Genomic DNA, 23,270 nt, shown 5'->3' with positions numbered 1-23,270 from the left:
GCAAACTCCACTGGGGCAGGGACTAATGTGACTGGGCAAATATTCTCTATAAAGCGCTGCAGAATATGTGTGCGCTATACAAATAACTGATAAATAATAAAAAAAATTGAGAAACATAACCCCTTCTCTAAAGGACAGAACGGAGCTACTGTGCATGCCCAGTGGCAGTAGCTTCTCCTACCTGGTCTGCTGTAAGTGTGGATCTGCCTGCCCAGATAGCTCATTGGACCAGACAGACCAGAGAGCAGCAGCCGGCAAGAAGAGACAGACGTCTTACTGTGAGGTGGGAGAATATGTACTTAGAAAGCTCAGGTCTCCTACTGATTTATACTATGTACCATGGGATGTTTATTTAACCTTTTCCTGACCACTTACAGGAGTTAAATATGTTTGATATAGAAAGTTAGTTTGTTTAGACTCTTCGATACAGCCTATACTAGATCATCTCTAGTATTAATAATTAATACATTATAGCGTGTATAAGGAGACCTGTGTGCACATATATGTCCAGGGCTGGTGCTAGGTTCTTTCACCACTGCCCCAGACTCCCGATCTTGCTGCGATGCTCTGCAGAGCAGGGTACTTGAATTGTGGAATAGTGCCCAAATGTGGAAAAAGAAATCAGCTCGAGCAGCTGGCCCTATAACCAGAAATAACCGCTTACTGTGTTTGCTGGTCCTGTATATGCCCGAGGTATTACATACACTGCACTTTGTACGAGACAGACTATAACTCGTTATGTACTAATAATGCCCTCTTTATGGTTCACCTTCTATGCTGCTCCCGTCTGGCTTACCGATCAGTGTTGATCTGACGTCACTGATGCTGATAGGTATATGTATAGAGCATGCACACATCTTTCGCAAATGATGTTTGAAATCCCCTCGCTGTGACAGACCTTTATCACAAAAGCTGTCACAGCACTTAAAAAATATGGAGATAAAAGCAAAGCAGAATGCCACTTACGCCTTTTTTTTCTTCTAAAATTGACTGATAATACTGTAACTCACAATGGGTTTCTAGGTACAGCAACATAAGTACAATGAAGGACATTGTAATCAGTCACCACTACTGAGCCTGTCTGAACCATCTACCTTCTACCATGTGTACTCAGTATGCTTTGCTAACATTCACAATGCCCATTAATTATCTACATCCCGTACCATATAACTCTTACTGGAAGTTATCAACATAAAATAATGGGCCTCGAAAGCCATGCCAACTTCTATTGAATGTCATTCTACTTTACTTTGTTTGCTCAATAAAAAAAATAAGTACATTTTTACTGATGTATAACACTCCTTCATGAATTTAAACTTTTTTAATATCAGCCTATTGCCACTGTCTTTTATTCTTACCTGTAAAATAATTATTATTAACTAGCAGCCATAACTTACAAGAATTAGCAGAGCATACATGCTCAGAAAATGACTGCAATCCCAATAATAGCACGCTCAGACACGGCATAACATGCAGTTGGAGGTCCAGCAGCCTATTCCGCAGTGCATTCGATTTGCCAAAAAGAAAGATTCAAACTTGTACGGGTAAATTTAACAATGTTCTTAAAACCCAGCAGCTCATACCTGTTTGTAGGAGAGGGGCTATCACTATCCGTGCTCGGACTTCTGGACAGCCAGGTCCTTGCACCTACTCAATGGAGCAGCGGCATCAGGACTGCATATGTGCAAAACACAGGCTTCTATGGACTGCATCAGCTGCAGTCCATAGAAGTTGGATAAGGCTGCACGAAAGTCAAGTAGCAGCTTCCTACTGGAAGCATGCTCTCTATTAATCGCAGCCTGGCAGTCACAGAGGAAGAAATCACCTCCCCATGGGGCTGCGTGTCATGTGGGTGACTGACAAGTAGTACTCCCAATAGAAAGTCACTGCCAGTCACAGTGAAGCTAGTGCAGTCATGGACTGCAACTGGCTCACTGTGGTGGAAGATTTTACTGGGGGGCTACAATCCTGCAGCCTATATGTAAAAAAAAAAGGGTTTTATATACAATTCTGAGTCATTAACTGTTAATATGATATATTATTATTCTCAGAGGGGAAAACCACAGTTGCGATATCTGGTATTTGGTATACAATGATTCCGCACTTTTCATGTATGTTATATGCCTGAAGCAATAGTAACAGAGACATAACTGTTTTCAAAATGGCCACCCATATGCTACAAGCTTACATATCCACTACAATGTGTAGAAGCTTCAAACAACCCTTACTGTATCATTCATTTTTGCAAAGCGGTGTGTACAGGATAGACCTCTCCAGTTTATGTTTGAAGTCAATATTTATGTTGCCAAAATTAAATAAACAATGACTTCAAGTGAATGAGCCCTGACACAATGATTTAATATTTATCCAGTTAACTAAATATTTGTATTCATCATTGAAGAGCAACACAAAGCAATGGCTCCTATTCGGGAAATACCTCTCATGCAAGTCTATGCACATATGTGTGATTGTAGCTGGATGGTGGCCACCAGGGCACTAAGAACTGTGAAGAGTGTAAAGTACTATATGTCATTTAGTGACCCTTTTAGTCCACTGTTTCTACACTTTAGGCGTAATTCAGACCAGATCGCTGGGCAGTGATTTTTGCAGCCCTGCGATCGGATTGTCGCCGCCTACAGGGGGAGTGTACTTTAGCTGTGCAAGTGTGCGATCGCATGTTTAGCAGAACTGCAAAAAATTATTTTGTGCACCCACAAACGCCCTCTTCTCTTCCTGTCATTCTCCTTGCGTACGCCCATGCGAATGGATCCTTCGCACAAACCCGGCGCTGACCAGCAATCTGCTTTGCAGCTGTCCATCACGCCTGCACATTGCGGTGCATACGCATGTGCAGTTTGGATCTGATCGCCAGGTGTGCGAAAACGCACAGCGGCGATCAGGTCTGAATGACCCCCTTTGCTCATTTTTGCTGTTGTTTAGGTGGTTGTTATACGCTTACAGTAAGTGACACAAATAAATGTTCTTTACAATGAAAGTGTATTGTAGCAAAAAAAAAAATCTAAAATTCTAACTGGCTTATACCTGAGTACATTAAAAACTTACTGTATATTGTAAGGATATTAAAAATAACCACACTGAATTTATATCTGGGGAAATACAATGAAACCCAATTAAAAAAACAACCTTATATATAGACTAGGGTTTAGGGAAGCAATTGTGTTATTACAGACAGATTTTAAATGATGATCTTTTATGTGGCGACACCGAACTCTGCAGTGCCGTACAGTCGCACAACATCACACAACAACAAATCACACACAGAAGGACATACAAGGACATACAAGGCTAACAGAGGCTAACAGAGATGATGAATTTACATTGTTAATACCTTGCAAAACAACTATCAGATTAATTTAATACACAAGTGTGAACTTCTAAAAACATTACAAAACACACTATAGGGTAGATGCATCAAGTCTTGGTTGTAACAAGCCTTGGAGAGTGAAAAAGTGAAGAAGTTCCTCAATGCATCCAATCAGCTTCTGTCATTTATCTAGCACAGTCTTTCAAATTTCAGATTACTTTCCAAGGCGTAATACATCTCTCTCCAAGGCTTTATACATCTTCCCCTATATGCCCCATATAGCTATCTGACTGCATGTGATGCATAATATGTTGGTGCTATTAAAAGATATGATGATGAAATAGGGTTGCACAGATATAATAAACAATAAAATACAAATGCTCTTTGAATCAAACACTAAAGTATTTTTGTGGGGTTCACCTTCCAGATTAGACATTTTTTAAACATAAAGCAGTGATAGTCTTCCAGCGGCCCTAGGGCCTCATGCGAGTCTTCATCTGCCTCCCATATCTCCATCCTTCCTAGATGCCAGATACACTACAACTTGTAACATGTTTACTTTAAATTAAAATGACTGTGGACATATTAAAGATAAGTGTCTGTTTCTTTAATTAAATATATTGTTTCATTACTGAGATTAAGTGTACTGTGATCTAATCGCTGATGTACAGCGTACAGTACATGTATACTCACAGTCTCAGAAGCCACTTCAGTTTGGCACCAATTAAGCTCTTTGTGATATCACACCACCCACATTATGTAGATAAGCTATGATTCTACAAAAGCACAAAATAAATAAACTCATGAAATAATAATCAAATTCACAATCACAAGATACACTAAACAGTATAAACTTATGATCAACATAAGTACACAATTATACCCCTTTCACAGATACAGCAAAAACCCGAGTTTTGTCCCATGAATATGCATCGACCTTGGTTTTTGCTATGTGTGAACAGAAATGACCCAGATGGGAGTCCCGGGTCCACAACCCTACTCGATACCAGAGTTTTTCCCGGGAGAGATCCGGTCACCTGTAGTGCGAGCGCATCCAACTTTTTTAGACCCGAGTTGTAAAAATATTGTCTAATTGGCTGTTTGGTGCAGTTTTCAATGATCTGATTATTGCGAGCCAGAAAAAACTGTTTCTTTTTAATGATACACCAATTCCAGGGCAGACTCGAGTTCAGTGTGAATGCATCCATCCTGCTGTAGGAATTTCCCAGGTTTTGGTGCAGTGTGATTGGGAATGTCGGGCTAAGACCTGGGTTCAATCCGAGTTGATAGACCCAGGTCATAGCTGTGTATTTCCAGGGTCTTATGTGTTAAAGGGGTATAACTTACAGTAGAATTGTATTACTCGAGCAGTTCAACCAACACCTGTACATAGAGGAACAGTTACTACCTAGACAAAGGGGATGCAGTTGAGCTGTCGGCAGTTGGGATCCCGGAGGTCAGGATACCGATGCCGGAATCCTGTCCACTGACAATGCTGACAGCTGGAATCCCGGCTAACAGGGGCTATTCCCACTGGTGGGTGTCCACGACACTGATAGAGTGGGACAAATAACCTGTGGTGAGCGCAGCGAGCCACCGAGCCCGCAAGGGACTCTTTGTGCTCGCCCCGCTGCCGGCATACTGACGATCGGGATGCCGTTGACGGTATACTGATTGCCGGCATCCCGATTGCCGGTAAATATTACTGATCCCAGACAATCATTATATACAGTAGCTCTAGGAAGTAACAAGACATTTAAAATATTTAAGCAGATCCATACTATGCAAAAAATAGGCGAATGTATAGCATCATTCTCATCAAGGGGTGAGACTACATATGACAAACACAAGAAAATAGTACATTACTGCTTTTTATTTGCTTGTGAAATCAAATCCCATTCACCATGTTATTTCCTGTGAGGCATTATACTGATTATGAGCAACCTCCATTGTGTGTATCACTTTCCTGTAAGACAATCAGATGTGCCAATGTCTCCCCTTTTCTGTTCCACATACTCCATGAAAAGTAAGGTAAACATGGCCTCCTTATTTATATTGATACTTCTACTGTAAGCTCTCAATTAGACTGCAGCTCCCTAGACGACTGGTGCCAAATTAAGTAATCACGGCTTAAACATTTTTCCATTCGAACCTTCTAAATAGTAAGATTAATGAGACTGATATAATGTAAGACCACCACGACCAGTGCATTTTGTTTTAATTATAGAATTAATATGCTACTCTTTGGCAATAAACACTCCTATTAGTGGTTTATATTGAATAAACACCGTGCTGCTAAGCAAGCCTCAGATAGAGAGGATTCCGCGGCATCTGCTCCATCTGTGTTTTGCAAATGTTTTACCATAAACCAGAAGCTTAAGGAATTGTTTATGTGAAAGACACTGGACACTCTGTAGAGTTGTAGGAACATTTTGTTTGGTTAATGTGAAAAGATCTGGGATTTGCAGTAATGTAAGGATATATTTAGGAATAAATATGACGCAAAACAGCAACTGACACTTGCTAATCCTGTAATATATCACAGCACTACTTGCTGAAAGCTAGGCCATTGTTTACAAAATACATGAAATGCACCTGTTTGGTGACGGTTGCCAATTTGCTGTTAGATCAAGGTAATATTTATTTATAATCGAAGGAGGCACAGCGGTTAATACAGGTCCTCGAAAGTTTAGATCGGGTTCGATGGCCATGAACATGGTTAGGTATAATCAACAACTGACCCCTATTTTGCCATCTGCAACAGTTAAAAGGTATCAATTTAAGCTCAACACGTTCAAGTCGGTTTATATATTTGCAATCATGGTCATATCGACTCAAAGATGTTCCAATGTCTATAACTGACTTAGCCTCATTGTTTTAGTCTAGCAAAAATGAGAGAGATTTTCCAAACTTGCGTAAAAATGAATCAAACCATTAGAGAAGTGAGGATCGTCTATGGATACATTGTGGACACTGGATGACAAGCTTTTCCTGGGAGTGCAGACTTGGTGGCTCTGCTATACAGATACTACCTCACACATCTGTAATCCTATACTATTGTGGGGACCTAGTAAGTGAGATACCATCCTGGCAAGTAATAGCTACTGTTTTGGTGTACTGTGTGTGTATATTTACAATAAAGGGTATTTGCCACTTTACTAAACTGTTTACCTGAGTGATCTGAGAATCTGTATCCTCACAGAAGCAGTAAACTGTTTGAGCTTCTCTAGCAGTTATCATTACTATTTTACAGTGCTGGGGCCATGAGGGCCATTCAAAACGCGCCATTGTCTATGGAGAGTTGATACCTCCTGGTGCTCTGAATTCTCTCCACAGTGCAAAAACTTTGTGGAGAGTTAGTTTTAGTGCATGGTAAAGAATTTAGTCTTTAAGCACCACTGGGGCCAGGACAGATGTCAATGATTATTCTTTGTAAAACTCAGTATTACATTAGTGTTATATAAATATAAAGTAGCAATCCCACATAGAAGAATTTATTTTTTGAAACAATAGTAAGTTAAGTACTTTTTAAGCAGCTTTGAGTAACCAGGCGCAGGCTCTCAGTGTGTAGGGTGATCACAAAGAGGTGAGAGTGAGAATCAGGAAGTCAACTTGAAAATATAGCACAGAGGGGTGTTTCAACGCATCAACATCATGTGTCACGTGACTGTGGATGCCATGGTAATCACATAATACTAGAAGATCTGCATAATTACCAATCATTAATAGAATCCAATCAATTAATACCAATCATTAACTGAAGAAATAAACTAAGAACAAATTATAAATAGCAAGAAAAAATAAATTATAGCCTGCCAAACTGATTTGAAGGGATTACTGCTTTAATAAAAATATAGGAATGAAGGGATACAGTCATTAGGTCGACACCACTTAGATCGACAGTCATTAGGTTGACCATTACTGGTCGACATGCATTAGGTCGACAGGGTCACTAGGCCAACAGGGTCATTAGGTCGACAGTTCAAAATGTCAACATGAGTTTTTTTTTTTAATTTAAATTTTGGGAGTTTTTCATACTTTACAATCTACATGGACTACAGTTGGGAATAGTAACCTGCATGAAGCATGGCGAGCGGGACACAGTGCACTAATTGGGGTTCCCCGTCACTTTACGAAGAAAACGACACCAAAAACAGTAAAAAAAACTCATGTCGACCTTTTGACATGCCGACCCAATGACCACGTCGACCTCGTGACCCAGTCGACCTAATGCATGTCGACCAATAGGGGTCGACCTAAGTTGTGTCGACCCAAAGACCCATACCCGGATTGAATCTGATATGATTTATGCCAAGCAATTTAGAAACCAGTCAGTGAAATATATGTACCAACTTGGATTGTGGCAAGAAATAGAGAAAATTTGGATCTATAGTAGAAATGAGTGAAATTTCAGAAATGGTTTCACAAAATATGTGCTTCATGCCACATTTGTCCATGTTTCACCAGTGGAATTTATAGTGTTTCCTGTCCTACTCCGACAATACCACACAGCAGATATAACACCCCAACTATATTTGTTTATAGCCTACAGAATTCAAATATACAAATACAGAGTGGAATGGCAAAAGAGGAATGATAAGATTGTATTACCAGTGTATTACACCTTTCCGTATTACCAGTGTATTACACCTTTCCGTATTACCAGTGTATTACACCTTTCCGTATTACCAGTGTATTACACCTTTCCGTATTACCAGTGTATTACACCTTTCCGTATTACCAGTGTATTACACCTTTCCGTATTACCAGTATATTACACCTTACCGAATCAGCTTGTTCTGACACTGAACTATTCACGTGAAATTTCTCTACACATCGATATAAATATAGAAATAAGACATAAATGTATGTCATTTAAAAGGGCAACTGAGTAATACAGGTCCAATGGGTTTTAATTTCCAGCAACCAATAGATTTCCTTTGCTTTTCTCATTTTGATCTAAGCTAACAAAAGATAATTGGGGAGATGTACTAAGCCTTGGAGAGGGATAAAATGGAGAGAGATAAAGTGCCAACCAATCAGTTCCTAGCCCATTTTTTCAAACACAGCCTGTAACATGGCAGTTAAGAACTGATTGGCTGGTACCTTATCTCTCTCCACTTTATCTCTCTCCAAGGCTTAGTACATCTCCCCCCAATATTTGATTGCCTGATGGTGCATACGTTTTAGTTTATAATGCTATTTTTGCAATACTTCTTACACTGGATCTTTGGGGGACATGTACTAAGCAGTGATGAAAATGGAGAAGTGAGCCAGCGAAGAAGTTGCCTATGGCAACCAATCAGCTATGACATAACATTTATAATTTGCATACTAAGTACGGATGGTGTAATGGTTTGCATTACTGCCTCACAGCACTGAGGTCATGGGTTCGATTCCCACCATGGCTCTATACACACGGTGAGATCCCTGCTATGTTCGATTTTGACTATGCGATTTCCTTTGAACTCCCCCAGAGCCCAGATAGCACAGATTGTACAGATTTTGACTATCTGTGCTTGAGATTTTGTCTATGTGCGATTTTGACTAAGTGACAATTTTGACTATACTTTATACTAGATTGTACACTAGATAGTCAAGATTGACTTGCCTGCACAGTCTATGAAGCCTTACGATACCGACCCCACGGGAGCGCGCATCGGGATTGAATCTGTATCGCAAGCTGCCTAACACCTTGAGATATGCACTAACTTTTCATAAGATTTTGACTATATAGTCAAAATCTCAGATTTATCTTACAGTGTGTACACACCCTAACTGTGTGGAGTTTGTATAATCACTCCGTACTTGCGTGGGTTTCCTCCGGGTACTCCGGTTTCCTCCCACAATCCAAAAATATACTGGTAGGTTAATTGGATCCCAACAAAAATGAACCCTAGTATGAATGTGTGCGCGTGTACATGTGATAGGGAATATACTGTAGATTGTAAGCTCCACTGGGACAGGGACCAATGTGAATGGCCAAATATTCTCTGTAAAGCGCTGCGGAATATGTGTGCGTTATATAAATAACTGGTAATAATAATAATAATAATAGTATACAGAGCAGCTGATTGGTTGCCATGGGCAGCTTCTCCACTGGCTCACTTCACCACTTTTATCACTGCTTAGTACATGTCACCCAACAAAGAGATGTTTAACTAGACAGTGGTGATTTTTAAACCTGTATTTGAAATTAAATGACGTCATGTTTAAATGTAAAAAATAATACTGCAATTTAAAGGAGGACAGAGAGCAAGACTTACAGTACAGGCAAAAATTGTGTATAATGATAAGACAACATGCTCTTCAACAGATCTTTAATCATTTAAGTATTTTTTTCTTGAAAGTTTTTAATTCTGTTATTTACATATGACTATATAACAGCCCCATAAGGTGGGGATCAATGAAAATCGCTGTTATCTGAGTTCGGTGATCAGAGCACATGTGGGGCCAAATCTCATGGTCAGGTACTTTCTAGAAAAACTGGAACTGATATGTTTTAATTTAACTAATGTTATTACCACAAATGATTTTTCTAAAATTAAATATAAGAAAATACATTAGATCTACAGCAGAAATGCTTGGGGAGTTTTATGAACGAGATAAAGTACTAACCAATAAGCTTCTGTCATTGTACATGCTATGTTTGAAAAATGACATTTAGGAGCCGATTGGTTGGTACCTTATCTCTCCACTTTATCTCTCTCCAAGGCTTTGACAACTCTCTCCCAAAGTCTGTAATGAAGTTCAATTTTCTAGGAAAACCCCCAGAAACAATCTAATACACCAGTAATGTTTCTACGGTCAATCTCACAGAAAGCTATGTTTTTTTATTTTTAGTGACATATTCTTCCAAATATATTTTGATGTGTGGTTGTTCACATCTGCTGTTCCCCAAATGGATGTGTTCATGTAATAACCTTTCATTGTCCATAACAAGGAACAAGAAACACACCTGCCAACATTCACAAATGAAAAATCAGCACAAAGCCTCACATTTACATGTTGTTGGTTGTGGGCATTTAGGAAATGGGTGTGGCTAGGTCAGAAAGAGGTGTGTCTTCCTGACCAAGCCACACCCTTTCCTTAGAAACCATCAGAAAGCCGAAAGCTTTGAGGGTTATTAAGAGAAGAGCAAGAATATAGCACTATTTAAAAATATATTGTGCTGAAATATTCTAAAACAGTACAGAATTATTATATTTGTACCTAAGTGTAAGAGTTGCTTTTGTTCAAAAGTTGTAGATTGGAAATTAAGCAAGTACTGTATTATAAAATGTACAAATTTGTTGCACTCTTCCACTGTGCTTATGGTTAATTAATTCATTCTACCTTGGTCAAGCTCCAAATCAAACATGTTAATATTGAAAAATTTGTATACAAATTAGCTCGGCAAAATGTTATGCCCATGTGTTTTACTAACCCTTTATAGAAGGATCTAGTTATGATTAGGGAGGCCAATCCCGGGGCATTTTTTCAATCCCGGGATTGAAAAATGCTCAATCCCAGGATTCCCGTAATTGCAGTAGGGATCAGTGTAGGGAGCAGGGAGAGTATATGTGGAGGGCCGCAAGGGAGGGTGGATGTAGGGAGCAAGGGAGGGTGGGTGTAGGGAGCAAGGGAGGGTGGGTGTAGAGAGCAAGGGAGGGTGGATGTATGGAGCAAGGGAGGGTGGGTGTAGGGAGCAAGGGAGGGTGGATGTATGGAGCAAGGGAGGGTGGTTGTAGGGAGCAAGGGAGGGTGGATGTATGGAGCAAGGGAGGGTGGGTGTAGGGAGCAAGGGAGGGTGGGTGTAGGGAGCATGTAAGGAGCAGGAAGGGAGGGTGGGTGTAGGGAGCAGCGGGAGAGTGGGTGTAGGGAGCAGCGGGAGGGTGGGTGTGTAGGGAGCATGTAAGGAGCAGGAAGGGAAGGTGCCGGTGGGTGTAGCGAGCAGGGAGGATGTCAGGAGCAGAGAGGGAGGGAGGGTGTAGGTAGCGATTAGTAAATATTACTTACTCTTCTTAGACGGGCAGAAGCCATGAACACACACACACACTGACCACGCTGGCCGCATTTCATATGTAGCGCTGGCCGCCAGCCAGTCAGAACTGGCAGTCCGTCAGCCAATCAGGAGCCACGGATGCTGCCGCTTCCCTGATTGGCTGCTGGTCTGCCAGCTCTGTTTGGCTGGAGGACGGCGCTACATTTGAAATGCCGCCAACGCGGTCAGTGTGTGTGTGTGTGTCCATAGCTGCTGTAACTACCTCACTGACAGCCGTGCAGCGCTGTGCTATAGTGCTCAGCGCTGTCCGGCAAAACTGCGCATGCGCACTCTAATCCCGTGACTCCCGGGTTTGGAGGCTCCAATCCCGGGATTCAAATCCCGGCATTTTTGGGCCCAAATCCAGGGATCCCGCCGATCCTGATCCTGGGATTGGCCTCCCTAGTTATGATAAAATACGGGATCAAATGAAGAATGAATAAGCAATCCGAGTCACTTTTCTTTTAAAAAAAAAAGTTACAATTTGGCTTAAAACAAGACGATACAAGTTAAATGCATCAGCACAGGATCTGAATTTTTTTGAATATACTGTATAATATTGTACCCTGAATCTCTTTTCAATGAGCTCGAAAAACAGCATAAATGTAATTATGTCAATTAATGAAAGTTTAACCTATACATTTTATGCCATACTTGCTAACTTTTTTTTTGGCCTGGGTGGAAGGCCTGAGTTAGAATTGTGGGTGGTGTGCGTTGACTATTTGCATTAATGCTGCTCACCCACTGCTATGCAATGGGCCTAATTTATGTTTCTACGCAATAGGTGATTATCACGCAATGGGGCAATCAGCAGACTGCGCATGTAGTGCAAGCGAAGGAGCTGCAGCAATTTCGCTCGCAACAGGGATTTCATAGAGAAGTGATTGACAGGAAGTGACCAGTTGGAGGTGTTAATGGAGTGTTTATAGGGAGTGGTTGGTAAAATGCAGGCGTATCATGGACGTGTTCAGGGCATGTATTTGCTGAAAGCTGTGAGTTTGCACATGCAAAAACATGGCGTCTGAGTCACTACTGCTGTGGCCAGTCTGTGCAACCAAAGGGCAACACTAACTTCCTTGTTTTAGCATATAGGCTGCGAATTTGTTCACAACTGCGAATGAGTTTACAATGGCTGCGGTGGGCGTCTCTTTTCATTTCTGGGCGGCAGCTTCACTTGCTAACATTAGCAGCTCCGTAGCCTAGAAAATCGCAATTGCAATTGTGTACATACGTGAATTAGGCCCAACGCCACAAATCACAGCATCACGCTGCAGAAAGGGGAACTCTAATGATGCAATTCACCACAATGATGGGTCATCATGTTCCCAGACCCATACTTCACTGGGAAAGTTGCTAGGATGTGGAAGGTTAGTCTACTTCATTTAGGCTTAACCTTTTATGATCAGATACAGAACAAATAAAGTGCACATTGACACGAGTAGAGCAGGTTCCACACCGAACACACCATAACAATACATTTACTTATATGATGGCCGCCCATCCCATTACTCTGCTGACTACTTCAGAAATATGGCGCCTACACTATATATCTGAAGATATCATTAGAAATATGGCACCAGCGCTATAGTACAACAATACTGCCAGAAATATGGCACCAGTGCTATAGTACAACAATACTGACAGAAATATGGCACCAGCGCTATAGTACAACAATACTGACAGAAATATGGCACCAGCGCTATAGTACAACAATACTGACAGAAATATGGCACCAGCGCTATAGTACAACAATACTGACAGAAATATGGCACCAGCGCTATAGTACAACAATACTGACAGAAATATGGCACCAGCGCTATAGTACAACAATACTGACAGAAATATGGCACCAGCGCTATAGTACAACAATACTGACAGAAATATGGCACCATTTTTTCATAGTGTCATTTGCCACGGCCCTCTCCTGTGTTGAAGCATCTCTGAGATGCAGGGTCAGTGCTGTCATGATAACTGAAATTACCTACAGTATATCAGTTGTCATCAGGACACTGTCCCAAAGACATAGGAGGAACGTTGCCAGTCAGTATTAGCATTGGGTAGGTGCTGCTTTCTAACAGTGCTGCAGTGGGATGAATACTGAACAATATATTTTTATATATTGATTTTTTTAATGCTCAAATTTAAAAATCAAAAATTGGGGGTTTAGTGATCTTCCTATGAAATACAATTCTGCTCTATTATGCTTCTTTCTCTAGCTGAATGGACGAGATCATTAATCTATATGGAGAGACACCAGTGCAATACTTGCGACGGTCTTTGCAAGACAGATGACAGAGCAGGGATGTGGGAAAGTAGAACATGTTCTATTTTCTCTGCCGCTGTTCCTGTTCTGTCATCAGTCTTGGAGAGATGGTTCTATGCACAGAGACGGCTTTTTCTTAAAAATGAATGATTTCTATGCGAGATTCCGCCTTTCATCTATCACCTGTCAGAGGTTACTAACGCGAATGTGAACACTGCTTACAATGCATTTCATGCTTTTCTCATGTATGGATGACCAGACCAATTGCTGGATCCATGTTTGCCTCCAACCAGAAGATATTGAGGACAACAAAAGATTTTCTTGCTCTGGGACTCAATGTAAACAGCCTACAGTATGAAGCGTTTAAAGCTGTCAGTGTTCTTTGTAAAGTCACCTTTAGCTTAGAACACATAGGTTTACATACTTTTCAAAATAATTAAAGGGGTTTTCAAGTAAAATGAAAACTAACAATATTTGGGGGTTATTTCCCGTTGAGCCAGACAAATACTGAAATATAACATGTAAAATAAAAATGAATCATTTTGAAAGGCCTTAAATGCTAATCCAAATTGCATATGACCCAAATGTAACAGCCTGCAAGTTGCAGACGCCGATGCAATTCCGGTGACTTAGCCACAATGGTTTTGCTTTTTAAATAAATGCCACTTTAAATATAAATCATCGTAATAGTGCCGGGGAATATTGACCAATTATAGGCACTTGGTGATACAATCACTTTAATTCCATGTTCGGACCACATGTATGTGAGAGCTGAAGGAATGCTTGGCCAGTACAGATGGTGTAATGGTTAGCATTACTGCCTCACAGCACTGAGGTCACGTGTTAAATTCCCACCATGACCGTAGCTGTGTGGAGTTTGTATATTCTACCCGGACTTGCATGGGTTTCCTCCCACAATCCAAAAATACACTGGTATGTTGACTGGTTCCCGACGAAAAATTAACCCTACTGTGTGTGTGTACATGTGTTAAGGGCAGATTAGATGTACCAAGTGGTTCTTACCTTCCGTCTATGTTTATATGTAACTTAGGGGTATATTTACTAAGCCTTGGATGGAGATAAAGTACCAGCCAATCGGCTCCTAACTGTCATGTCACAGGCTGGGTTTGAAAAATGTCAGTTAGGAGCTGATTGGCTGGTACTTTATCTCCGTCCACCACAGTGGCGTGCGGTGAGGTCAGTGGCTGGTGAGGCACTACAGCCATAATTTACGCCGAATCCTGCCGATGACCCCTACCGCCGACGAGCCAATGCCCGCTACTGCCTCTGAGCCGATGCCTGCTGCAACCGCAAATGGCTTACTATCTCGCCGATCATCAACTGACCCAGAGGCGAGGAGCTACTGAAAGGGTCCCAGACTTGAGGCGCCGGCTAATTTGATGCCCTAGGCAAGATTCTGTCTGGTGCCCCCCCTCCTCCCAAGGGAGATAGTGGACGACTGGGAGAGGGACCAGGACAGATGGGGCAGGAGCGAGGAGTGACAGGAACACAACAGAGGTGACAGGGCAAGGATCAGAGAGGATAGGGACAGGGCAGAGAGGTGATAGTGCTGAGACAGAGAGGACAGGGATATGACAGTGGGGACTGGGACAATACAGTAAGGACAGTACAGAGGTGATAGGACTGAGGGAACAGGACAGTGGTAGGGCAGAGGTCATAGAATCAGGACAGGGGGGACAGGAGAGCGGGGTGACAGGGACAGAACAGAGGGGACAGGACCACGGCAGAGGTGACAGGGCAGGAAAGAGGTGACAGCGACTGGACAGTGATGGCAGAACAAAAGGCAAGCCAGGACAGAGGTGACATGGACAGGGCTAGAACACAGGTGTCAGCACCAGGACAGATGGGGCAGGGACAGGACAGAACAGAAGGGACAGGAGAGCAGAGTGACAGAAATACAATATGGTGTCAGGGCAAGGTCAGAGTGGATAGGGACAGGACATAGGGGACAGGAGAGAGGAGTGATAGCGCTAACCTATTCCCGGTGCTCTCCCCCCTCAGCTCACATCTCACCTGGACACGTGGGTGATCTGGACACTGGCTGGGTGCTGCTGCAGGCAGTTCCAACTCGGCAGTCTGTGGTCGGGATGGTCTCAGCAGGCAGCTCCGGGATGGCAAGAGGAGGGGGCTGTAGCGAGCAAAGCCGCGGCTAGGGCCGGTGGTCAGGGAGCCCACAACACTACGGTGGTTGACGGCAGGGACCATCCTGCGGCGGCTACCCGCGGCACACACAATCCGCTCCCTCTCTGGCGCTACAGCAGGCGGCTCCGCTCAGATATGCAAGAGCAGAGCCGCCAGCAGCGCTGAACATCGGGTGCCCCACAGAGCAGTAGTGGTTGCTGAGCCAGCACCTAGCTGAAGCTAGGGCCGGCTCTGGACGCCAGTTCTTCTAGCTGCAGATCACGGTACTCAGTGGCGGAAGGGAGAGCTCTGAGTCCCTTCCTTGTCCCACTGTGTGATTGGACCAGCGGATCCAGCACTGGATCCGCTGTCCAATCACATGTGCCTCGCTGGCAGGGGCGTGCTTTCCCTGTCAGCGAGGCACTTGTGGAAGTGCCGCTTTCAGTGTTTTTTTGAATGGGCTTTTACAGCCCAGTGTTTGGCCCCGCCCCCGGCTCTGTCCCCGTTCCCACTATCAGCGGGAGGCACTAGCTATCAGTGCCTCCCAAACTAGTTTAATAACCTAAAATAAATAGAATATATAAAGAAGATACATATGACACTGAATATGTGTCATATGTATCTTTTTGTATTATTTTAATCATTGATGACAGGGGAGGCACTGCCTCCCCTGCCTCCCCTGACTGCGCGTCCCTGGTCCACCACCAAACCAAGGCACCCCTGCAAGTGACCTGAGGCACACGAGGGTGCCACGGCACACAGTTTGAGAGCCACTGGTCTATGGTGTTTGCTTTCCTATATAACTATCCTTTTCCAAATTCTGCCAACTGTCCAGATTCTAGTGTAACAGATACAACAGTCACTGACTCACATACTTCTTCCAACAAAGAAATTTACTGTTGGATAATTTTGATCAATTAATAAATGTCTCATTTTAGTTATTTGCCTCTCTTCAAGGGCGTAGCTACCACAGGTGCAGGGAGTGCAGCTGCTATGGGGCCCAGAACTTCCCTGTCACAGTTACATGTGTTATATAAATTTTTCACTATTGGTTGGTACATAGGTGCCCTTTCCATCTTCTGCCTTGGGGCCTACAATATATCTAGTTATGCCCCTGGACCTGCTCATTGTAATGTGGTATAAAATGAACTAGAGGCACTATAGCGTGGCATAATATGAACTGGGGGCACTGTAATGTGGAAATATATGAACTGGGGGCACTGTAATGTGGCATAATATGAACTGGGGACACTGTCATAATGTGAATTGGGGGGTACTGGTGTTACATAATATAAACTGGCAGCCCTACAATGAACATAATGTGAACTATGGTAAATAAAATAAGATAGGGCACTAATATGAGGTACAGTATAATATTAACTAAGGCACTACTGTGGTTCATAAACTGAACTATGGTACAATTATGTGGAATAAAATTAACAACTGCTGTCGAGAGATGTCTCTTTTGAAGCATTGCTACAGGACCCCCTTCAAAATATCGCTATGGGGCTCACACAAATCTGGCTATGCCCCAGGCTCTCTTTGTCTATTTTTATAACGTAGATGACAATCTTACACACTTAAGGTCGCATGCTGATATTCAGAAAACTCTTAATGGTTTGCAAACTTTGCAGCCTTTACTAGATGCACTTATGCTACTGCGTTGTCCAGGGGAGTAGGCATTACACAACATCAGTTCATACTACTGCTCTATGATGTGGCAGTGTGTGAAGTGCCTTGCTGCAATCAGTGGGAGCTCTGCACATAGGGAGTAATTCCAAATTGATCGCAGCAGGATTTTTTTTAGCAGTTGGGCAAAACCATGTGCACTGTAGGGGAGGCAGATGTAACATGTGCAGAGAGAGTTAGATTTGGGTGGGGTGTGTTCAATCTGCAATCTAATTTGCAGGCCCTCTTCCCTCATGTGCTTATCCTTTTCTTACTCTAATAATATTCAACTGCACCAAATCCAGCAGTCTTCTGCCACCTGATACTTATTCCAGTGTCATCTGCTGATGTAGCTATGTTTATTTACCCTGTACTTGTCCTACATTGTCGTCAACTGTAAGTTGCTGTTTTCCTGCTTGATTATTTGTTTATGTACTCTGTAATTGGGCGCTGCGGAACCCTTGTGGCGCCATATAAATAAAGGATAATAATAATAATAAAAATAAAGCAGCCAGTATTTACCCTGCACAGAAATAAAATAACCCACCCAAATCTAACTCTATCTGCACATGTTATATCTGCCTCCCCTGCAGTGCACTTGGTTTTGCCCAACTGCTAAAGAAAAATCCTGCTGCGATCAACTTGGAATTACCCCCATAGTACGTTTCCACACAGAGCAGCAGTGGTGGGCGATGATGTAAAGACTACAGTTGCCCTGCACTAGATTGGGATCTTTGGGGGGAAGGTAGACCAGAATGGCCCACAGGGAACAAGAGGAGAATGGTGGTGAAGTATAAGTGCAAAGGAGAGTGTGGGGAGGGCATGTATCATGTGTTCCCCTACCATTCTCATCTAGTCACATATGATGACCCATTAAATTCATAATGATAATAATAATAATAATAATAATAATAATAATACCCCTCTGCATTCCATGGGTTTCTATACCTGTCCTATTTTTTCCTGTACTGGTTTTCTTGTTTGCTCATTTTATTATGTACTGTGTAATGGGCGCTGAGGATCCCTTGTGGCGCCATATAAACAAAGGTAATAATAATAATACTACACTGTGATGCAATAAGCTGTTAGATATGTAGAGCCCGGTGATACACACTACCTACCTTATACTTTATACCACACAGTTGTATTTGCACCCTCACCCCAATACTTTCTAGCATTTGTCCATTGCATTATTTCAGTTATAAGTACATTAAATGTGTAATTATATGATAACAGGGTTATTTTGTTTTACTTTGAAGTATTACTGATTAAGTATAAGCACGGCCCTCACAATTTTACTCGAGAAAACATTTCACTTAAGACTTTTCGCATACAGTATAACTTTATTTTCCTTGTAGAGTATATTGCAGTCATAAGACTTGTCATCGCCATTACTCCATACATATACAACAGTAAATGAAGCAAAACAAATGGAAATAACTCAAATTGTATCACACCCTGTCTCCTCTTACACGGTTGGTGAGTCCGCCTTACACTTTGTTAAAGTGAGTTTTACAAGCCCAGTAAAATGAATGCAATCTATACAGAACATACAATGCAAACGTTCATGAGTAGATTACATTTTCAGAAAACAGAGAATCAGATCATTATATATAGAAAAGTAAAACTGTTCCACTTTCACAGATGTGTAAGTGTTCTTATGCATTCACTATAATTGATCACCCAAAGGATTTTCTATGAGATCACAGTGCATACTGATAAGACGGGAGCCACATTACATTACTGTTATCATTTATCACACATTGTACATCACTGATCACTATGAAATACAGCAAAGAGTAAGTTCCTTTAAGAAGCTTAGTGATATGGACTTACAGGGATTTACAATACTTGAACTACAGATACATGTAAAATGCATTTTGACCTAATGATTGGCATGTTCACTATGCTGAAACTAAATAACCATTGTTTCTGTTACCTTCTAGTCTCAATAAAAGGTATTTGAGTCACCTGCAGGTTACGGATGATGCCCAACTAATCCATGCATCATTATTTAATAATTTAATTTAGTAGATCCACACAGATTCTGCTTAAGAGCAGATTCATTTAAAATGACAAGACTTTTCCAGGCTGCACCCACTCTGTGAAATGCCTTCCCATGCACAATAAGACTCACCTCTAGTCTCCAAACCTTCAAGCGTTCCCTGAAAACTGTCCTCTTCAGACAAGTCTATCAAATTCCAGACCCACCCATAACCTTCATAAACTATCATATCTAATTACATCCCCACTGTACACTCCACACAGAACCTTACATATTTTGTCTTTCTTCACTTTAAGACCCACCTGACCCTTGGCCAACATTGCTGGGTGATCATATCATACAGCACATTAAGAACCTTTGCAGTCTGGTGGACCATTATACAATAGCTAGCATCTATTCTTGTGTATCAATGGTTATTTCCCTATAGACTGTTAGCTGGTGAGCAGGGCCTTCCTACCTCTATGACTGTCTGTTATTAAACAGTTTTGTTCTATTACTGTTGTTCTAATTGTAAAGCGCAACGGAATATACTGTGCTATCTAAGAAACTGTAAATAAAATAATTACATTTACATGCAAGCTAACGATGGGATTGCGCTTACCTCATCCATTTACGTAGGCAGATGCTGTTTGCATCTCCATAGGATGCTAGCAGAATCTGCATTCTACACTTGACTTGCAGAAGCCACTGTGTCTAATTGAATAGCCCCATAAAATGTATTAATGTTATATAGGAAAGTGGCATATGAATGGATGCGCACCAGGTCACCCAACTGAGTGTCATCATTCTACTGATGATCCAATACATTTGCAGTTGGTCATCTTTTTCTTGAGAACTTATTCGAGGGGTGGTGGGGAGGGGGGCGCGGTGTGTTATCCAAGCTTGGAGAAAGATAAAGCGGAGAGAGTTAATTAAGTATCAATCAATCAATCAATCAACTTCCAGCTGCCATGACAAGAGATGATCCCTTGGTGCCTCTCTCCATTGTATCTCTCTACAAGGTTGTATGCGTCTTCCCCTGTGTATCCACATCTCTGTGTAGGTTCCAGGGTAATAAAAAGCACAGTTTAATATACAAGTCAGCATTCACTGCAAAGCACTAAAAGCAACAACCATGGATACTACTATTCTACTGAATTCATATGCCAAAAGAGAAATGTAAACATAAACATCTGAAGAGGAGATCCAATTCTTTGAAATGACTGTAAAATGCTTCTTTGAAAAGTCGGGTGATGGCGCTTTGATCCCAGAATCATCGCTAATGTCACTCGCATCCCATAAGGGAGCACAGGAAAATGATCAATGCAGAAAATCACTGCGGCAGCACATCCTGAAAACTGATACTCCACCAGAGTATAACGTTTTTACATCTAGATTTACAGTATATATATAAAATTATATTTAAATGAAAGAAGATTTTAGGAACTTTAGCGAAATTGTGATTTAGGTCCAAAAGGTGTACTATCAAATTCTACAAGTACCCTGTAATTCTGCACTGATGGATGTTTGATTCAATTATCCCTGCGTATAAGTAATATCTACTTAGTACCTGGACTCCTGGACTCCCCTTGTTCCAGTTTTCCCAGGACAGATGTCATTTTCAAACAGAACATGTTTAGCTGGTTGTACTTACCTCAACTTATAATTTATACACGTTAAAAGTATTAATGAGATATATAATAAAGCAATGTCCTGATTTGTACTTAGGGCCAGCTCTGCGGGTGACCGAGCACCCCCAGTACTTGTGCTGTTGCAGTCATGTCTATGCATACCCTTTTTGTGGGGATCGGCATGGGATGCCGGCGCACGGGATGCAAAATGTCAGCATACCGACATCGACATCCCTGTATGCCAGAATGCAAGCAGTGGGGTGAGTGCAACAAAGCCCCTTGTGGGCTAGCTGCGCTCGCCACTCTGCGGGCTCAGTGGCGAGTTTTGCTCGTCACAGGTTCTATTCTCCCTTTATGGGTGTTGTGGACACCCACAGAGGGGGAATCACCTACTTCGCTGGTATTCCGGCGGCGGTATAGAACCCCTCTCTGTATCCCGGCGGCGGTATTAAGACAGCCGGGATCCCGATGGGCGGTATTTTAACCGCATACCCTTTTGGTGTCATATGGCGGAATTAATGTGAGTACCTCCAAAAATGTTAAAACGTCTCTCGTGCTGAAAAGAAGCATGCACAAAGCATCAGTAGTACTCTACTGTACGTATGTGGAAGCTCAGACTCCATAGATATGAAAGAGGTCGGAACTTCCCAGACTTATGTCTTGTACACAAGCCAAAGTTTTTTTCTAACAACTGTATGATATGTTTCAGATCTGGCTTAATTAGTCATAGACCGAAGACACACAAAACACAAAGTAATTGCTGCTCTGTAATATGCTGGATGTACACTGCAGTGCGTGTGGATCCTGGCTGGAACAATTGATTATAAATGCACAAAATATTTCTGTGAGTTAACGGCTTACATATATAGTCAACATTTCAGCTGAGGGCATACATCAGCCAAAAGAAAAAGTGTATAAACGTGCTTAAGAAAAAGTTACGCAATTGTAAAAAAATGACTATGGCAGAACTCCAAGGACTGCTTGTATCTGACTGGAAACAACTGCATAGATTTGGGATTCAAAAGCTATAAATAATGAATAATTTACAAAAACATAATGATGTACTACCTAGACACGCAGATACAGTATATGTATGTTATACATACAGTGTACTGCACACCAGTGAGACACAAATCACACACAATATACCTATATTATATATTAGCAGTGGTTGTTTTGAACAAATGTATTTACTTTTGTAGCAAAATAAACATATAAAAAAAAACCAATAAGTTAAACTACAAAACAGAATTAAGTGTCAAGAAAGGGTTTATAATATGTTATTATATATTATATAAGATGTGCCAGATAATATGCTTTAGTGCACAGTACACAGGCTGAGTACATACACATTGACAATGATGTAAGATATTGGGTAAAGGATGTTGTCCTGAAGAAATCACATCTGATGAAGCAATAAATGTACAGTAAGCTATACTGTGTCTGATGCAGAAAGTACATGTACAGGTCTCTGAATATGCAGTCGTTTTATTGAATGCACAATTCAGATGCTATTTGATGTAACAAGCAATGCACTGTATATAAGGCACACTCATGACATTTCTATGAAAGGGTCATACCTCCTCCTCCGGGAGACTGATGTCATCTGGAGAACTCTCCTTCTCTGCTATGTTGCTGTTCATTGCGATCTCCTTGTGCTGTGTTGGTGTGTGTAGCCCTGCACACTTCTTCTGCACAACTGGCAGCAATGAATTGAAAACTTAGAATAAAGCAGTCGGGATACTATTTGAATCAGGAGAACTAAATGTCCTTCAGTTCCAATGGTAAAACAGTGTATTCCCCTGGACAGTGAGCTAAGGAGTTGCTGTATATGGTGTAAGAGTGAGATAAGGAGGAAAGCATGAGAGAGCTAGGGAACGGCAGGAAAGGGGAAATGTTCTGGACTGTTGGTGATTAGGGTTAGATCCAGCCTTTGGTTTCTAAGGCTCTCGGGAGGGGAGGGACTGAAGTTAACTTCACAGCTAGCAACTTAACTCCCAGTTCTGTGGGTGGGAGGTGCTGTGTTTATAGAGGAGATAGAAGGAGGGGGAGAGACAATCAGTATCAGTTCCAATTACTTATAATAAAAAAAAAAATCACTAGTGCTTGAAAGCTTAAAAAAATATGACAATTGCCAGATAAGGTCAAAAGGTGAAATAGAGAGAAACCAGGGAGCAAGAAGGAGATAAGGAAGCTTATAAACTGCCTGGAGTTAGGGGTCCTTTATCCAGACC

The 23,270-nt window shown here is 41.7% G+C and overlaps 1 protein-coding gene across 2 annotated transcripts in view; it reads right to left on the bottom strand.

Annotated features, from left to right (window-relative positions):
- The window catches only part of RBPMS (RNA binding protein, mRNA processing factor), a 288,589-nt gene extending 265,596 nt beyond the window's left edge, over nt 1-22,993 (bottom strand). The window contains exon 1 of one of the 2 annotated variants that reach the window (XR_010176286.1): nt 22,617-22,993. Coding sequence is in view for 1 of the 2 variants with exons in the window: in XM_063919382.1 (XP_063775452.1) it covers nt 22,617-22,679 (63 nt within the window). In the remaining variant the exon portion in view is untranslated. The remainder of the gene's footprint in view (nt 1-22,616) is intronic. The other variant, XM_063919382.1, reaches the window with a different exon arrangement.
- Nucleotides 22,994-23,270: the final 277 nt, after the last annotated feature.

The sequence above is a fragment of the Pseudophryne corroboree genome, chromosome 1 (genome assembly GCF_028390025.1).
Source record: "Pseudophryne corroboree isolate aPseCor3 chromosome 1, aPseCor3.hap2, whole genome shotgun sequence".
Taxonomy (NCBI): Eukaryota; Metazoa; Chordata; class Amphibia; order Anura; family Myobatrachidae; genus Pseudophryne; species Pseudophryne corroboree.
This window is presented reverse-complemented; position numbering and strand designations above follow the sequence as displayed.